This window comes from Ciona intestinalis, chromosome 3 (genome assembly GCF_000224145.3).
Source record: "Ciona intestinalis chromosome 3, KH, whole genome shotgun sequence".
NCBI lineage: Eukaryota > Metazoa > Chordata > Ascidiacea > Phlebobranchia > Cionidae > Ciona > Ciona intestinalis.
This window is the reverse complement of record NC_020168.2, coordinates 4,851,965-4,867,463: the sequence shown is the minus strand read 5'-3', so window position 1 is coordinate 4,867,463 and position 15,499 is coordinate 4,851,965. Positions and strand designations below refer to the sequence as shown.

Below are 15,499 nucleotides of genomic sequence, written 5' to 3'. Positions count from 1 at the left end.
ACAATATTATTCTTATATTTTCCACAAACATGCAGCAGATTTTGAATTGGAGACTTTTGCTTTGAAAAAATAATACTTTAAAAGATATGACTGACGCTAATACAATTAAATACCGTATGGTGTGTAGGATGTATGTTGCGATGAAGATTCTAACCTCCATGTACATAAATAACCATCATTGTGGGCAGATATAAACTCCTGGCAGTTGGAGTGCCATGACAGGGATTCAAGTGCCTGTTGAAAATGTATGCAATATTATATTATGTAACTCAACCTATAACTTTTTTTGTGGTTACCACTTTTTTTTGTTTGATATAATACAATAGTGTGGGGGAAGACAGAACACCTTTAACACATCATATCCGAATATGCTGATTGTGGTTTAAACAATTAACAAAGGTTTATAGGAGTTATGTGGATACGGTTTTATAACTCTTTTAATGTTCTTTGTTTACCACCAAAACAGGCAAGGAAAGAAAATGAAAAGGTGTCCCATCTTCCCCCACCTTACTATATATATTATCACCATTTAACAGTACCAATAAATGAGAAAATTAAAACATAATAAAAATAGAATCATCACAATTTATACTGGTCATACAAAAATTATTTAACACTGGCAAAATAGACTTATATATTTTTTTACCCATAATAATAAATCCTTTGAACTGAGTTACTCTATAACAGGATGTTATAATATGGATGTGGAAACCTCAACAGCTTAAGCATGTAATTTAGAATGTCATGCTAACAATTAACATTAAATATTCACAAATCTTGGCTAACTAGTAATAACAGCATTTTCCATCTACTCTACTACACACAAAGTGAAAACAAATCTAATACATTGATAAGAAATACTAACACAGTGTATTTTTTACCACAGTAGCTCACCTTATCATTCAAATAATATTTATCCACGCTCTGTGTTGAGTCATTCCACAGAACAACTAAACCACGACTGTATCCGATCAGAATAAGAGATGGGTTGTTTGGATGTTCTTGTATTGCTTCGACAGGGCCAAGTGCTTTGCCTGTTTTATAGTGGTCAGGAATACTGCAGAAAAAAGGGATGTTTTTGTTCAAGTGTGTGTGTGTGCATGGGTAATTTTTTTTAGGATGTATAATCTTTAGTTAGCAGTTAGGGATGCACATTACAGAATTTCGAATCTATGAGATTCGAATCCTTTTGTATTCGAATCTAATTACGGGATTCGGTATTCTGTTTAATGACGTCATCACACGTCATCTCATACACTATATTAACAATTTTTAAAATTTAATAATTAAAAAAAAAATATTTTTGTGTTTGTGGGACTTTCGAGAGTAAACGTTTTACAACGTCTTTTCATAGCCTGCTATACGTTTCATGTTGCAAAAACTACACAATACTACAATTTTTGATAATTTTACAGCTCATGATCCAACAAGGCTGCTATGAAAGAGTCAATAAACTGACTTATGTGGGTAAAATTATTTTTTCCTATAAATACAAAAAGATTCGAAATTCTAGATTCGGAATTCTAGATTCGAAATAAAGTATTCTAGGATATCCTAGAATACCTAATTATTCTGTAATGTGCATCCCTATTAGCAGTTAGCAAGTGGTATAACGGGCCAAATATAGTCTACATCCCAATTTCCAGGAATAGAACTATAGATTAAATAGCATAAAGATGATTTCATGACTATTTAAAACTTTCAATACAAATACACTCTAGTGCTCTACTAAACCCTATAAACAAGAACTTTAAATTTATTCACATATAGAAGAGTGGGGAAAGACAGGACACTTTGGCACATAATTCTTTTTTCTGATTATCATTAAATGGGTGTCTGAAAAACAAAAGTTAAAAAAAGTTTTGTTTGTCAAAGTGTCCATCTTCCCCCACCCTACTATATGTTATTGTAATTACAATGTAGAGTAGCTACACCCTACACCCTACAGCTACACACCTTTGCATAACTTGGTCCTGGTGGATGGTCCCTCCCTCTCTAGGGTTAAAATCAGGTAGAGTTAATGAATAAATTCCACCTCCCTCAGTTCCCACCCACATCACATCGTTGCTTGAGCGAATGGACACTACAGTGATTTGGTTCATGCTGGGAAAAAAGGTTTAATTCTTAGTTGTACCACAAATGGGATTTAATGTAGGAATTAGTTTTGATTTAAAGATTGTAAAATATTTGTCTCTGTTAATCAATTAACAGATGTATTTCACTACTAAGGTAAAAGCGGTAATAAAGAAAATATATTAAAATTATGCCAAACTAACACAAACATATGTGATTTTTTCATTTTAAAACATTTCAATTTTTTATATAAAGGTTGATTCATATTAGAATACCTTGGCCTTCCAGCAAGTTCTGATGCTCCTACTTCTGTTAGAACTTGTGATCCCAGAGGATCATCTTTGATGTTGGTTAACTCCCACATTCGCATTGTGTTGTCATCCAGGATGCTTACTATGCGACCCTGTATTGAGATTGAAGGATATATTATGTATGTTCATAAATCATACTTCATATGTTTTTATGGGAAAGAATTCTTTATTGTGTTATGCTCTTCTCCAGATTTGTCATATGTAGATGACTTATCTATAGATAAGGCTGCTAAATGAGCCATAACAAAAATGTCACCACAAAATTTGTTTTGCAGAAACACTGTGTGGATTCTTTGTTTTATACAATGTTTGTCAAGCACTTTGCACATGAAGTAAAAAGTATAAACCGGGTGAAAATTAAAGCACTCAGAAATGTCAAAATAAACAATTTAAATTCATAACCAGTTAGGTATTATACTTAAAATCCGACTAATGCTTATATTTCTAATAAAAATTCGAAATTACTTAACCTTTGATCACATTCATATTCTGTAAATTATTAATTACCATTATATGAAATACACTAGCCTAATTATAGAAGCAGATTTCCGTATGAATAATACATTAACTTCTAGCATGTGCAACAATGCATGTAATATCTGATATGACGATACAATAGTAAAAATGTTACACCGACTCTAGATATGCCTTTGTGCTTATTTAAATTAAATTCTAATAATAGTAAAAATGGTATTTTGCCAGCTTGGCTTGTAAATCAGTCACATAAGTACTGGGATATATTAATTTTAGGACAATGTAGTATAATAAAAAAAACATGAATATTTTTATATCAATATGTGATAAAATATTCAACAAATATGAACATTACAACATAGGATGGGTTATGATTCCACTACCATTTCATGTAAGATAATAAGATATGGACAGACACAGAGAGATAAGCTACCAAGCACTAGCTTAAAATGTGGGGATTATGACATAAATCCTGTGTAGTAAAAGTGGTGCTAGCTCTTTATAGCAACTAACAATGCAACTATAGAAAACTATCCATGTAGGAATTTAAGTAATATTTCAAATTAACATTACTTTTCAACCCAAAAACACAGGTTTGGTTGCTGAAACTAATTGATCAAACAAAATTTCATATTTTTTATTAAACTATGTAACAGTTTAAAACTGTATCTGTAGTTTACAAGAATAAGTTGGTAAACAAAATTTTTTTTAATAATACAGCAAAAGACCATTAATTCAAATTTTCCACAAAATAAAACTACAGCCAACTTCTAAATCGATGACTTTTACACTTACAGATATTTTTAGACATAACAACACAAAACCACAACAACGGGAAATCACATACTCTGCAGAGTGTACATGCTATCATGGTACTGGGGGGACGGAAGATGGGACACATTCAGCACATAGTGTTTGAACCAATTAACAAGGGTCTATGGGGGGGGAAAGTTGTGACGATACGGTTTAAAATTCTTTGAATGTTCTTTGTTCACTAACAAATGGGACGATAAAATAGAATGAAAATGTGGCCCTTCTTCCCCCACCCCTACCTATTATTAATGATAATTAAATACGTTTGAACAGTCTCGGAACCAACCTGGCCATGCAGGAAATGAAGCTGTAAAACTTGGTTCACTTCAGGATGAACTCCTGTAAATTCCACACCTGGAGCTCCAAATCTAAATTTAATATCAACATTATAATTTGTTAATAACAACACAAGTTCCGTTCTCAAAAATATCAACATTCCAATAACAACACAAGATCAGTTCATTACTGTGCATATTTACACAACTTAAGTTTTTGTACTGTGGGAATGTTATTTTTCTTTAAACAAATTTATTTTTACTTGAAGAAATGTTCAAGTATACATATATATATTACGTAATTGCGTTCTTATAATAGATCCGATTTTTTCGTTTTTATAATAGCACAAATTGTTCTTTAAGGAGCAATGGCTGTTGTATGTTCATTATGTTTTTGTAAATTAGCCATTATGGAACAAGTTTTAGAAATATTTAAATATAGACGACGAGCAAATGTTTTTAAAGGAAGACGATACTACAGTATGAAAGTCAATCTATTTACATTTTGACGGCTCCTGTTTTAGTTCCAATTGCCATGAGTTTAAGAATTGGGTCGTAATCAAATGCTGAAGGATGATGTGGAAATCCATGTTCAACTGTCTGAAGTGGATAAATCGAAAGTAAACAGAAACATAAATAAAATAATAGATCAAAGTTGTATATACACCAATCTATACGCTAACAAATGGATTTTACCAAAACATTTAAAACTGCCCAATTTTTTACTATACAGTGGTCACGTGATTGATACTAAACTTTAAAAACATAATACTTCACGTGCCTTTTTGAAATTAAATATATCTTCTTTAACTTTTTCCCTCTGTGGGTCTATATGAGCTCCCTTTTTCCATTTTTTAAACATGTTTCTTGGTGGAGTCAACCTTGTCAGGCCAAGCCAGGTTGACTATGCAACACTATAGGACCTATAGAGCTAAAAATATATTAGCAACTAACAAAAACGTAGGTAAATGTTTTGTTACAAATGTCCACACGATGCTTATTTTATACAATGGCTAAAATGTGACAATGGTAATACGAAAATGACTATCCATATATTGCATTTTCGTTGTATGTTCTATTAGTGTTATTGTTACGGTATGTATGATTGAATTGCAAGCGTTACTTGGGGCTATTCAGATAAATTAATATACCAACAATTAAAACCTATTCCGTTTCAACTGTACTAAATTCCGCGAATCTGACGCTGATGTGGTACTCATAGAGTTGAACGATTCTTGTGTAAAGAAATATGGTAAGAATCTGACGCTACGAAAACGCAACAAACAAAAATCCAGCCAATTATTTAATAAAGAAGATACATATATTTACGTTTTCGGAGCACCAGGTCAAAACGTATTCCGTTTTACTTTGCTCTCCTTAATGTTCTAAATTTAGATACTAACAATTTTAACCCGCCGGCAGAACGCAGACATACGGAGGCGTCACCGCATTAACAGAAGAACGAAAGCAAAATTCACCAAGTGTGAATAATGAAGTAGACCATAAATTCTGACTTTAAGGTCTTAGTTTACAGTACACACGGAATCTACGTATTCCATTTATTCGTTCACGTTAGGTTGATAACGTTATTATTTGTCGTGAAACATATTTTACGCCAAGCATGCGTTATATCAAACAAAATACCAACAAACAAATAGTGCTATGGATTAGCTCGTTTAAATAATTGGCTAAAAATGTGTAGTTGTAACATTTTAACTAGTACGTTAAAGTTAATCAGAAAGACTTTAAAGGGAAGTTATCTAAATATTTACTTAATCAAACTGTTTTGTTTCTAACAGCGAATTGTGAAAGTTTTGCAATGTTTTTTTTTAATATATCCTTTTTTGAATTAAAGTAAATAACGCTATTTTATTGTTACAATCGAAATCATATAAAATTTAGTTTGACCGAAATATGGGGACTTTGGATGAATGAATGTTGAAATGTTTGCATTCAGTTTATAAGTTCGAAAGATACGCAGGGAAACAGAGAAGTAACGTAATACACCTTATCCTGGTAACAGTGTTTATTTTACAAATAGATTACAGCCTGGTGTTGTCTGTACACAAAGTTTTGCATAAATTAATAAAACTTGCCCCACTGTTGAAAATCAAAGTAAAGCAAATCAGCGGTTATGAAAAGATTTCGTAATTTATCAGTAAACAAAAGAAAAAAACACTTAGACACTGCAGTTCCAGAAATTGACAACGTGGAACCCCAGAGGTTGGTTATAAATGTCGTAATGTACTTGAGTTGAGTCTAGTTTTAAAGCTACTATTATTCCTATTGCATATTTTTTAAGTATTACTGGTGACTGGTTTCTTTCCTATTACCTTAAGTTATTAACACCATTCATTGCAACCAACAGTAAAGACGACAATGTCCCAATCAATCAAAAAGCAAAGTTCAAATTTCGTATTGGAAAAACACTTTTTCGGACAAAGAGTGCAAAAAAGTAAGTATAATAAATATGCCCACTGAAATATCCTTTGTGCATGAGTTTTAACACTAATGTACTAAACATAAATTAAATCTGCTTCTAACAAACAGGTCATCTTCCTCAAATGAATCTGAAAGAAACAGTACCATTGCTGAAAACAAAAATGGACCAAGTTCTTCTTTAACTGGTATGTTGATATAGCCTATGCAGTGTCGAAAATTTATATAAGAACCAAACGATTCATAGGCTTCTAAGGGTTAATATGCCAATATTGGTTTGCTTTCCATGTCCTATAGCATGACTTGCAATAGGGATTTGCCCTTACCAATGTAGAAAATAGTAGAAACTGTAAGTTTGATTTAATTTACAATTGATTTCAGATGTTCAATCTAATCAAGATAGCCCAATACAAGTAAACAATTCTAACTTTTTGAATGATTCAACTCAAGAAAGAAGTTGTCAAACTGATGAACTAAGCAATGGTCAGGCTGGAAATGTTCAAAACATAACTCCGAAGCAGCACATAAATGGCCATGCAGGGGGTGACCAACTACATTCTTCAAATTACACATGCAACAATTTTACAAGCCAAGGGACCTCAGAAAATTCTCCAAACGAAAACCTGTATCAATTACCCTCAAATGACACTCACACCAATCATAGTGGGAAACTATCCCAATTACAAGAAGAAGACACTGTTGTACCGGATTCCACTGATGTTTATCAAACTCCAGAGAGCTTAGACCATGGTATAATGGGTGCTACAGCTGCTCCGGTATCTCCAGATGTTAACCACACCTTTCATACCCTTACAAGTCTCCATGTTCCACCTACCATGAGGAAAAACACGCTCACCAACGAGTTCAAGAAACTTGCCCAGTTAGTTGATAGTTTCTTTTATCTTTCTAATTGCTTGAAACTGGAATTTCCAAAGCATAACATCATTTTTAACGTAACATTATTTTTTTATTTAATTTGTTCAAATACGATAGCAAAGATCTTGTTGTTGGAACAACGAAGTAAAAAGAACTAACAACAAAATGACAGATAGAAAGGGAAAGAGCATCAGTTAAAAAGCTAACTGTGGAACACAAAAAGCATGAGGATTTTTTCATATAGGGCATAACAGCATAAGCCATAAGCATTATTGTTTGAATGTTTGGATTGCCAATGTACTTATATTTATGAGAAATGAAGCAAAATGTGGACTAAATGAGTAAGTTAGGGTTAAATTAGTATTTTAAATGTAGTGTAAAGTAAAAATATTTAGAATAAAGCGCAACAAAGAACTAGCTGTGTGTCTAGTGTCTAGTGTGTTATGGTAAGTACAAATCAATGTTTGTATTAGAACTAATCGCTGTCAAACCTCATAAACTTTATTGATATTACACTTTACATTAAACGTACCATCACATAACAGACAGGGTTGGTACTGGGGGCCGCTGACAAGGTCAGAAGCTGAAGATAAACTGAATGAAACTCCAAATGGATCTTTCCTTGTCAGGTATGCTGAATAATCTAATGCAATACAATGAGTCAATGACATTTCAACATACTGTATATATACAGTATATAACTAACTGGAGTGGCGGAAAATTTCATGCACCACATTTATCAGTAAACCTGGAACCAAATTTGTTTTATAACATTTCACATCTAATGATCCTACTAACCCTACCTAAAAAAGATACTATTTTGTATCATGCATTTATGCTATATCTTTTACATTGTAATGCTACACAGGGATAGTTCTGATGAAAGATATTTGCTATCACTGAGTTTTCGTTCTTTTGGAAGAACTCTTCACACTAGAATTGAACATTCTTCTGGTAATTTCAGCTTCTATGAAAACAACAGAATGCAGGTAACTAACCAATATAAACATTGCATTGGGAAAATTTTATGCATTGCAGCAACCGTTATCATTTAAAAACATAGGCGCCAAACCTTAGGAAATTTTCCACACAAATTTCCACATACCATACTTTTATATGTTTATAGAAATACTGAAGCTTTTTTTTCTGCAACTGGTTCATGTACATTTTATTCCACAGTCTTATGACTCGGTAGTAGATTTGATCATGGATTCTGTGAGAGATTCCCAGGAGGCCGGAATATTCTGTTATTCAAGAACTAGGGACCCTCTTGCTACAACTTATCCTGTTCGATTAATTCACCCTGTGTCACGCCTCTCACAGGTCAGTGAAACCATACGTTATAGTTACTGTTGTACTTTGTACGTGTAATTTTAGTGGTTTGAAACTTACAATTGTAAGTAAATATATGCTTTTATATATTCATGTTTTCAAATAACCAATTTTGTTAAATAGTGACAGTTTATCAAATATTGCTAGAAAAATGTATTGTTCCTCAATGTTTATATTTAAAAGCTTTAAATTTCTTTTAAGGCTGGTTAGAAATAAACTTTGTGTCCTATAAATTTTAAAAACGCTCGTTTTTTCCTTATAAATAATTCCTTTTAATGATTGTTATATCTTTGGTCTGTTTATATTTCGTTTTGTGTTAACATAATAGTTGTCTCTTCACAACTTTGAATAGGTGTTTTCATTTTTACATTTCCAGGTGCGCACTCTGCAATACTTGTGTCGGTTCGTCATACGTCAGTACACACGTATTGACCATATTGAAAGCTTGCCGTTGCCAAACCCCGTCAAGGGTTATCTCAACGAATCTTACTTCTAAATGTTCCTATTGGCCTTCGTTACGACCCTTCGTAACTCGTTTAATCATATAGTTTATATTTTAGCCGTATCTATTTAACGAGGTGCTGTAAACAACACCATTATTTGCGCGAAAACTTTACGTGTCGCACTGTTATAACCGTGTATTTTTTTACAGAAATCTTTTTTTCATATATCGGTCAATTTCAGCTCTGTACATTGAACGTCGCTTTGTAAATCCGCGTGCTACTTTTATGCATTCCGTTTTTAATTCTACTGTAGCTAATTCAACCGTGTAACAGCCCAGAGGCACTTAGCAAGCACGAGTGGCCCTGGTTCTAGAGAGCAGCTTTGGTTGTGCTATAGACACTCCACCCGAAGCGAGTATTACCTTACTTATTGTTTATCTGTACGAGGGACGAAGGGCTCTTCACTCTGTCGCGCGACCTAATTTTTGTCGGATTACTCATCGCGTCCGTGTACGATTACAGCATTAGGTTGTACCGTAAAGGCCCGATTTCAAGCGATACCCAGCGAATCTATCGTATCACTGTGATAAGGATGCACGCCACCGAACTGAACGATCTGCCATTAAAACTAATCGTCTCTAATCTTTTTAACCCGTCGTTACGTTATGTGTGTTCCAGTAAATATTTGCCCATGCGGTTCATTCTTTCTTCCAATAAACAAGCTTCTCAATAGAACAACAAATTTTCCTATATTTCGCCAAGTATGCTGTTGTGTGAATGTTAAGATAACAGATATTTCACAATGAATTACCGCTCGGAAAACTTAATATGTATAGTATACAGTGGAGTAAGGTGGATACAGTTAGCACATAACGTGCCGTAAATGTGTTAACAGTCAACAACACTTTTTAAATCGTGAGGATACGGTTAGCACATAACATGCTACAAGTGTTTTAACAGTCAACAACAGCACTTTTTGAATCGTGAGGATAGGGTTACAAAGTTTTTCTTTATATATTACCAAAAGAGACTTTAAACGAAAGAAAACATGGACCATCTTACCCCAGCCTACTATGCGCCCAAAACCAAATAAAAAAACCGTTTACAGAAACATTAAAATACATTTTGTGAAATAGTGTCAGTAAACAAAATCGAGAAAGAATTCACAAGTATTTCCGATGCACAACAGAAGGACCATATTTTTCAAAGTCTTGACGTGTCGTCCATCTCGATTTGGTCGAATTCAGAGACGCCATCTGAGCAGCGCCTCTCCACACAGCATACTGGCGTCGCTGTGGAGCTTGAACAGTTATTTCGTTCTCACTTAACCAAGGTAATAGATGGACTAGCTCGCTCTCAAACATAAAAACCCAGAATTAATCTTAAGGACTGATCAGCATATTAGTGCTGTGGACAAGTTGGATACCGTTAGCATGTATTATCCCGTATTTTCTAATCGTGATTTAACAATTAACAACGCTCTTTCGAAGTCGCAGGAATCCGATTATATAATTGTGAATATATTCTTTGTTTCCTACTAACTGGGCCCATAAACGTAAATGAAATCATGGTCCACCTTACCCCTACCAGCTATACTGCTACACAACAGAAGTGGATATAACTTTACCTTCAATCTTTCAGGTATGCCAGGTAGCAAGGAAGTCCCTCCGACTAACACTACGTTCTGACATAAACTCTTCGCTTCTTCTTCGCCTTTGTTAGTTCGCAAGGCTTCAATGCTTTCACAGCAAATTTCTTGCAACCCTTTAGCATTGCTAGTATCTGTATATTGGCGAATATACATAAGAATTATCAAATTAGTTAAAAAAATGAAAAATATGCTTTAATTAGTAATTACAAAGAGGGTATTCTCAAATGTCAAGTTAACCACTTATGACGTATAACTCAGGACACACCATTTTGCTATGACTATTTATTTCTATATATAAGTGTAACATCAACCATGGCGTACTAAAGATATCTTTGGTATAGGCAATGCATCAACATACACGCGATGTAAAATATTTCAAAACATATGATAAACCTTTGATGGACTGTTTAACTTGTTTTGACAGCCGCATAATGCATTTTTTCGTTTTCAATGAAAAGCGCGTTTAGGCGTTCACCGCAAACAAGAGTGGACATTGGTTATAAAGCGTGTGGCAAACAATCTAATGTCATCTCCCTAAAGTACGATGACCGACGACGTTATGAACTATTATCACAAACGGACGCTGTGTTGACTTTGATATTTTCTCTCGATTTGCAACGGCCAAACAAAACGTGCCCGAATTGGCTATAAGCTTCAAAGGGCGGGTATATTCACAAGATAATTTATGGACCGCAGCCGACAAATTGTCATGGTGTAGCTTGATATATCACTTACTGAGTAAGCATAGTGCGTTTGCTGATTGTAAAGATAAAAAAAATAAAAAAATCCTATCTTTCTGTTATAAAATTTAATAATCTCTCCGCAGTAAAAAAATGTTTTAAACTGCTTACCTCCAAAAAGTCCCGGCTTAAATAAAATTTCTGGAGCTAAAAATCGTTCTCTTCCCAGATTAACTGTACCACCAGTTGGTAGGGAATAAGTTCGGGGTCTTGGACTTGTACGGGAATCACGGTTTTCGTTGACCATGACGTAACATAGACGTTCCATCATTGCTTTTGTTATGTCATCTGTATTATGAATAAATGACTTGTTATTTTTTAAGTAAATGTACACATTCTTTTCATTGTTTTGTATAAATTAGGCCATATCACATTTAAGCAAGCTTGGGTTCTGAAGCAAGTAAAAGCAGCTGAACTGCTCTTGTAAAACGTACAATACCCTTATAGTGATATTTATATTTACCATGGAAAAAGTTTCGAAATGAGGAAAGAGTTGGTTTTTGTTCTTTCATCAACATTTTCAAAGTTTGCGTTATATCTGATCCACCTATGTTTAATTCACGTATTCCTTCCTCCAGTACGTTTCCTGCAGGTATAAATACTTTATATAGGGGTAAGTTGGTCAATGTTTTCGATTCCAAACAAGCGGTATTAATTGTTAAAGCACGATTAGGCAATATGGGATACTATTTATGTAATAGTTATACACATCTTACCCCGCACAGTACTATGAATGTATCATCTTATTTACCGACACTTGCATATATAATGCTTCAAACGACATTATAATACCTTGCAATACGGGGACGCAGCTCGAAACATCGTGACCAATGCTAACTAATAATCCCGATGTCATACCAAACGCATGCAGTGCCATGGGTGCGCTTCGTGCGAGGAAAATTCGGTTTACTTTCGGTATTTCAAAGATCATCTATTAAATTAAATTTGAAAGTTAGTAATTGTAAAATTAGGCTTAGGATTATATAGAATATACTTCGGCAATTTTTTCTAAGCTTTCACGGTTAGTAGTGGTGGGTTGAGGCAGCACAATTCCGAAGTCGTCTCTTTCTATTTTCATTTCCATATTTAGTACGTGGTCTACAACGCCCATCCATTCGTCCCAGTTCTGAACAATACCTCGACGAACTGGTGCCTGGTTTTAAATTACAGCAATAATCAAAGTTAACTTGTGCAGTGCGTGTATTCTGTGTATAGAATAATGTACAAAAAGCACTATATGTTTAAAGATTATAGTAGGGTGCTGAGGATAGATAGCACATCTTTCCAATCTGTTTTCCCGTCCCGTTTTGTAGTATACAAAGAACATTCAAAGAAGCATAAACCTGTATCCTCGCGACTACCATGGGCCGCTGTAAATTGTTTAAAACACAACCCCCACCCCTTACTATTTAAACATAATTTCCCATGGCGTACCAGTTTTAAAAGCATTAACGTAAATATGTAATGTTTATTTCACACATAATTCACAAACCGAAAACGTGAGAGCATCTTTTCTTAACTTTGCTTCGTTTCCAATAAACTTTTCATCTAACGCTACTCCTGGAAGAACATCTTCCGAGATCGGTCTTCCTACGATGGTAGGGAATACAACAGACGGTACATCTTCATGACTGAAACCTGCTTTGCAGTAGCCACTTCCAACGTCCAAGATAATTTCAGAATCAGCTTCGTTCAGCAACGACTGTGTGCTCACCCGACTTGTTGCTGGTGAAACTGACGCCCTGGAGCCTATCAGAAACATAGGGTAAAGCCAACATGGCATAATTTTTAAAAACTGTGCAATATACTTGGAAAGGCAGCGTCTTCGTCTCGACCAAGACTGAAAATGTTTCCATGGCTTTCCGAAAGGCTTTCGCTCAATTCTCTTAACGCTTTATTAAGCAACCGCTGCGAGTCGTTTAAACTGTATGCAATGGTTAAACGTTTTCATAACAAACACGCGTGATACGAACTGCCTTAAACTACTTATTACATGAGAAAAAGTTTACCTGTTACGCAGCTCCAATGTAGAGGATCTTCCACCGTTTTGTGAAGCTCGTCGTTTCCCTTTTGTCATGTAAGGGGACGTGGGAGTTGACCTCGTGATATAATGGTGGTTTGGATTTGGTGGTGCAAGCGAAGACTGTTTCATTGGCCGTATTTTTACAGCTTTTACAGGACTCTTTTTCTGCGCTTGTTGCCTTGGGCGACGAGTCTTAGCCGTCGGTGTACTTTGTGTGCTGTCATGACTGCTGAGAGAAAGATGCGGTGTGTGAACCGGAAGACCAGTATCCACGTCTCTCAATACAGTTTGTGGCGTTCCGGTCTTTGTAACAGCACGGCAGCTGATGTTACCGTTCCTCACAGTGAGCACACTTAGCCGTCTGAAGTCTTCGTTTGATAAAGTATTTCCCAAAGCTCCGATACTCGAATAATCCGAGGTGGTGTCTTCATCTTTGCTAATGGTCGGTATTTGAAAGTTGTTTTTACTCGTCTCCTGCTCTTCTACTTTTGCAGTCACACTCGACGTACAACCCATTGCGTATCACTTTAATTGCAGCCCAGCAGTTCAGTTCTATTTTTATAAAATACGCACAACTTTTCTCTAACAACAGCCTAAAGTGAGAAGCCGCAGAATTTGCTCAAATGATGCTGCATCCTTTATACAATGTCTATATTTAGTTTTCCCCTATAAATTTTATGTTAATGAATAACTATAATGACGTTGTGGAACCTCGTATAAACTTTTGCGGCGACACCAGGAATCTTTATTTAGTATTAGTGCAGACCTAATATATACGATGATGGTCGTTTGTTGTTCGATGCTGATCACGGGCATGTTGTAACCTGACCACAGCGTTTGCAATATTTGATTAGGCTGTCCGACCGGATACGGAAGACGTCTGGTAAATATAACTAATCTTTTTTTGAAGAAGTCTTCAGACCGAACATACCCCTGCTATTACGCATAAGTCTGAATGTCAATATTTTGTTCCTGACAACCCTGTTGATCGTTCAGAACTTCCACTTGATCAAAGTAAAGATTATACGAGCGACCAAACATTCTGACACTCACATGGCGCGAACTAAATAATATTTGATTACTTTGGCGTTGCTGATTCCGCTCAACTGCATAACTTCCATTTCGTATTCTTTTTACTACAGTGGTTAAAAAAAACATTAAGAAAGAAATAGTAACGAACTTGGCACATTCCAATTGCCTAAAATTTTTAACATTACAAAATATATGTTGTCCCTAAATTGCTACAAAACCTGGTCTGTGGTTTATCTACATATTGATGAGTGCACATCGTCAAAGCAACCTTACGAGCTCCTTTCTGTTTGTGTGTGTTCAAACACCGTAATTTGTTTGCAGACTCTAAATTAAAAACGAACGGCCCAATAAATCGCCCATTTAATGACATTATGATTATGGCTGTTTAATACACACGGGCCAACTTGCTAGTTTTATATTAGCCAATACGTCTGCAGGTATAGGTTTAAACATTTCAATATCGTAGGTTAGGGAAAGATGGGACACTGTTGCATTATATACCTTCTTGTCTTATTTGGTAGTAAACAAAGAACATTCAAAGAGTTATAAAGTTGTACCCTCACAACTTCCATAGACTGTAGTTAATTGTTAAAAACACGATCACAGGATATTTGGATATTATGGGCGAAAGGTGTCCCATCTTCTCCCACCCTACTATATGTACCGATATAGTCAAGCTTAACTTAAACTGTGCACTGTGTGATGTATTTTGTGCTTTAACGTAATTTGTTCCCAAGCTCGCTCTATAAAATAAAAATAATTTTGCAGTTTGCTGCAGACTGCCAATTCCAACCTATATTTCGGCTCTCTGAGTTGGCTTAAGTTCTGTAAATTTAATCCGCACGTTGGCGTTAGAGATGTTTAAGAGGGTTTTTATTACCTTGGCCGTTAAAAGATCATCAAATATAATATGATTAACAACGTGTAAACAAACCATACTCGTTCAATTTAAAGGCGTCAACATTTAATATTGGCTGTCACTCTGGTATAAACGTTTTTTCGCTTAATTTATACTTG

General features: G+C 34.9%; 3 protein-coding genes across 4 annotated transcripts in view; 1 reads left to right on the top strand and 2 right to left on the bottom strand.

Annotated features, from left to right (window-relative positions):
* LOC100177806 (lethal(2) giant larvae protein homolog 1) overlaps nucleotides 1–4,916 on the bottom strand; it is a 22,931-nt gene extending 18,015 nt beyond the window's left edge. For both annotated transcript variants that reach the window (XR_003395781.1, XM_018811324.2), the window contains exons 1-7: nucleotides 4,728–4,916; nucleotides 4,449–4,546; nucleotides 3,958–4,039; nucleotides 2,349–2,476; nucleotides 1,957–2,103; nucleotides 895–1,057; nucleotides 114–234 (exon numbers count right to left, since the gene is read on the bottom strand). Coding sequence is in view for 1 of the 2 variants with exons in the window: in XM_018811324.2 (XP_018666869.1) it covers nucleotides 114–234; nucleotides 895–1,057; nucleotides 1,957–2,103; nucleotides 2,349–2,476; nucleotides 3,958–4,039; nucleotides 4,449–4,546; nucleotides 4,728–4,808 (820 nt within the window). In the remaining variant the exon portion in view is untranslated. The remainder of the gene's footprint in view (nucleotides 1–113; nucleotides 235–894; nucleotides 1,058–1,956; nucleotides 2,104–2,348; nucleotides 2,477–3,957; nucleotides 4,040–4,448; nucleotides 4,547–4,727) is intronic.
* Nucleotides 4,917–6,003: 1,087 nt separating this feature from the next.
* Nucleotides 6,004–9,767, top strand: socs6 (suppressor of cytokine signaling). The gene is given in 8 exon segments (NM_001078538.1): nucleotides 6,004–6,169; nucleotides 6,315–6,401; nucleotides 6,497–6,573; nucleotides 6,767–7,265; nucleotides 7,807–7,890; nucleotides 8,130–8,250; nucleotides 8,441–8,584; nucleotides 8,970–9,767. Coding segments are annotated over 8 exon segments (1,221 nt in total). The 5' UTR covers nucleotides 6,004–6,080; the 3' UTR covers nucleotides 9,090–9,767.
* A 432-nt stretch (nucleotides 9,768–10,199) lies between these two features.
* On the bottom strand, nucleotides 10,200–14,561 carry LOC108949306 (actin-like). Its single transcript, XM_018811115.2, has 9 exons — nucleotides 13,437–14,561; nucleotides 13,236–13,351; nucleotides 12,920–13,176; nucleotides 12,422–12,580; nucleotides 12,220–12,358; nucleotides 11,891–12,013; nucleotides 11,539–11,715; nucleotides 10,664–10,818; nucleotides 10,200–10,391 (listed from the first exon to the last, which is right to left on the bottom strand). Exons 1-9 carry the CDS (start codon nucleotides 13,964–13,966, stop codon nucleotides 10,200–10,202), a joined length of 1,848 nt encoding a protein of 615 aa, XP_018666660.1. The 5' UTR covers nucleotides 13,967–14,561.
* Nucleotides 14,562–15,499: the final 938 nt, after the last annotated feature.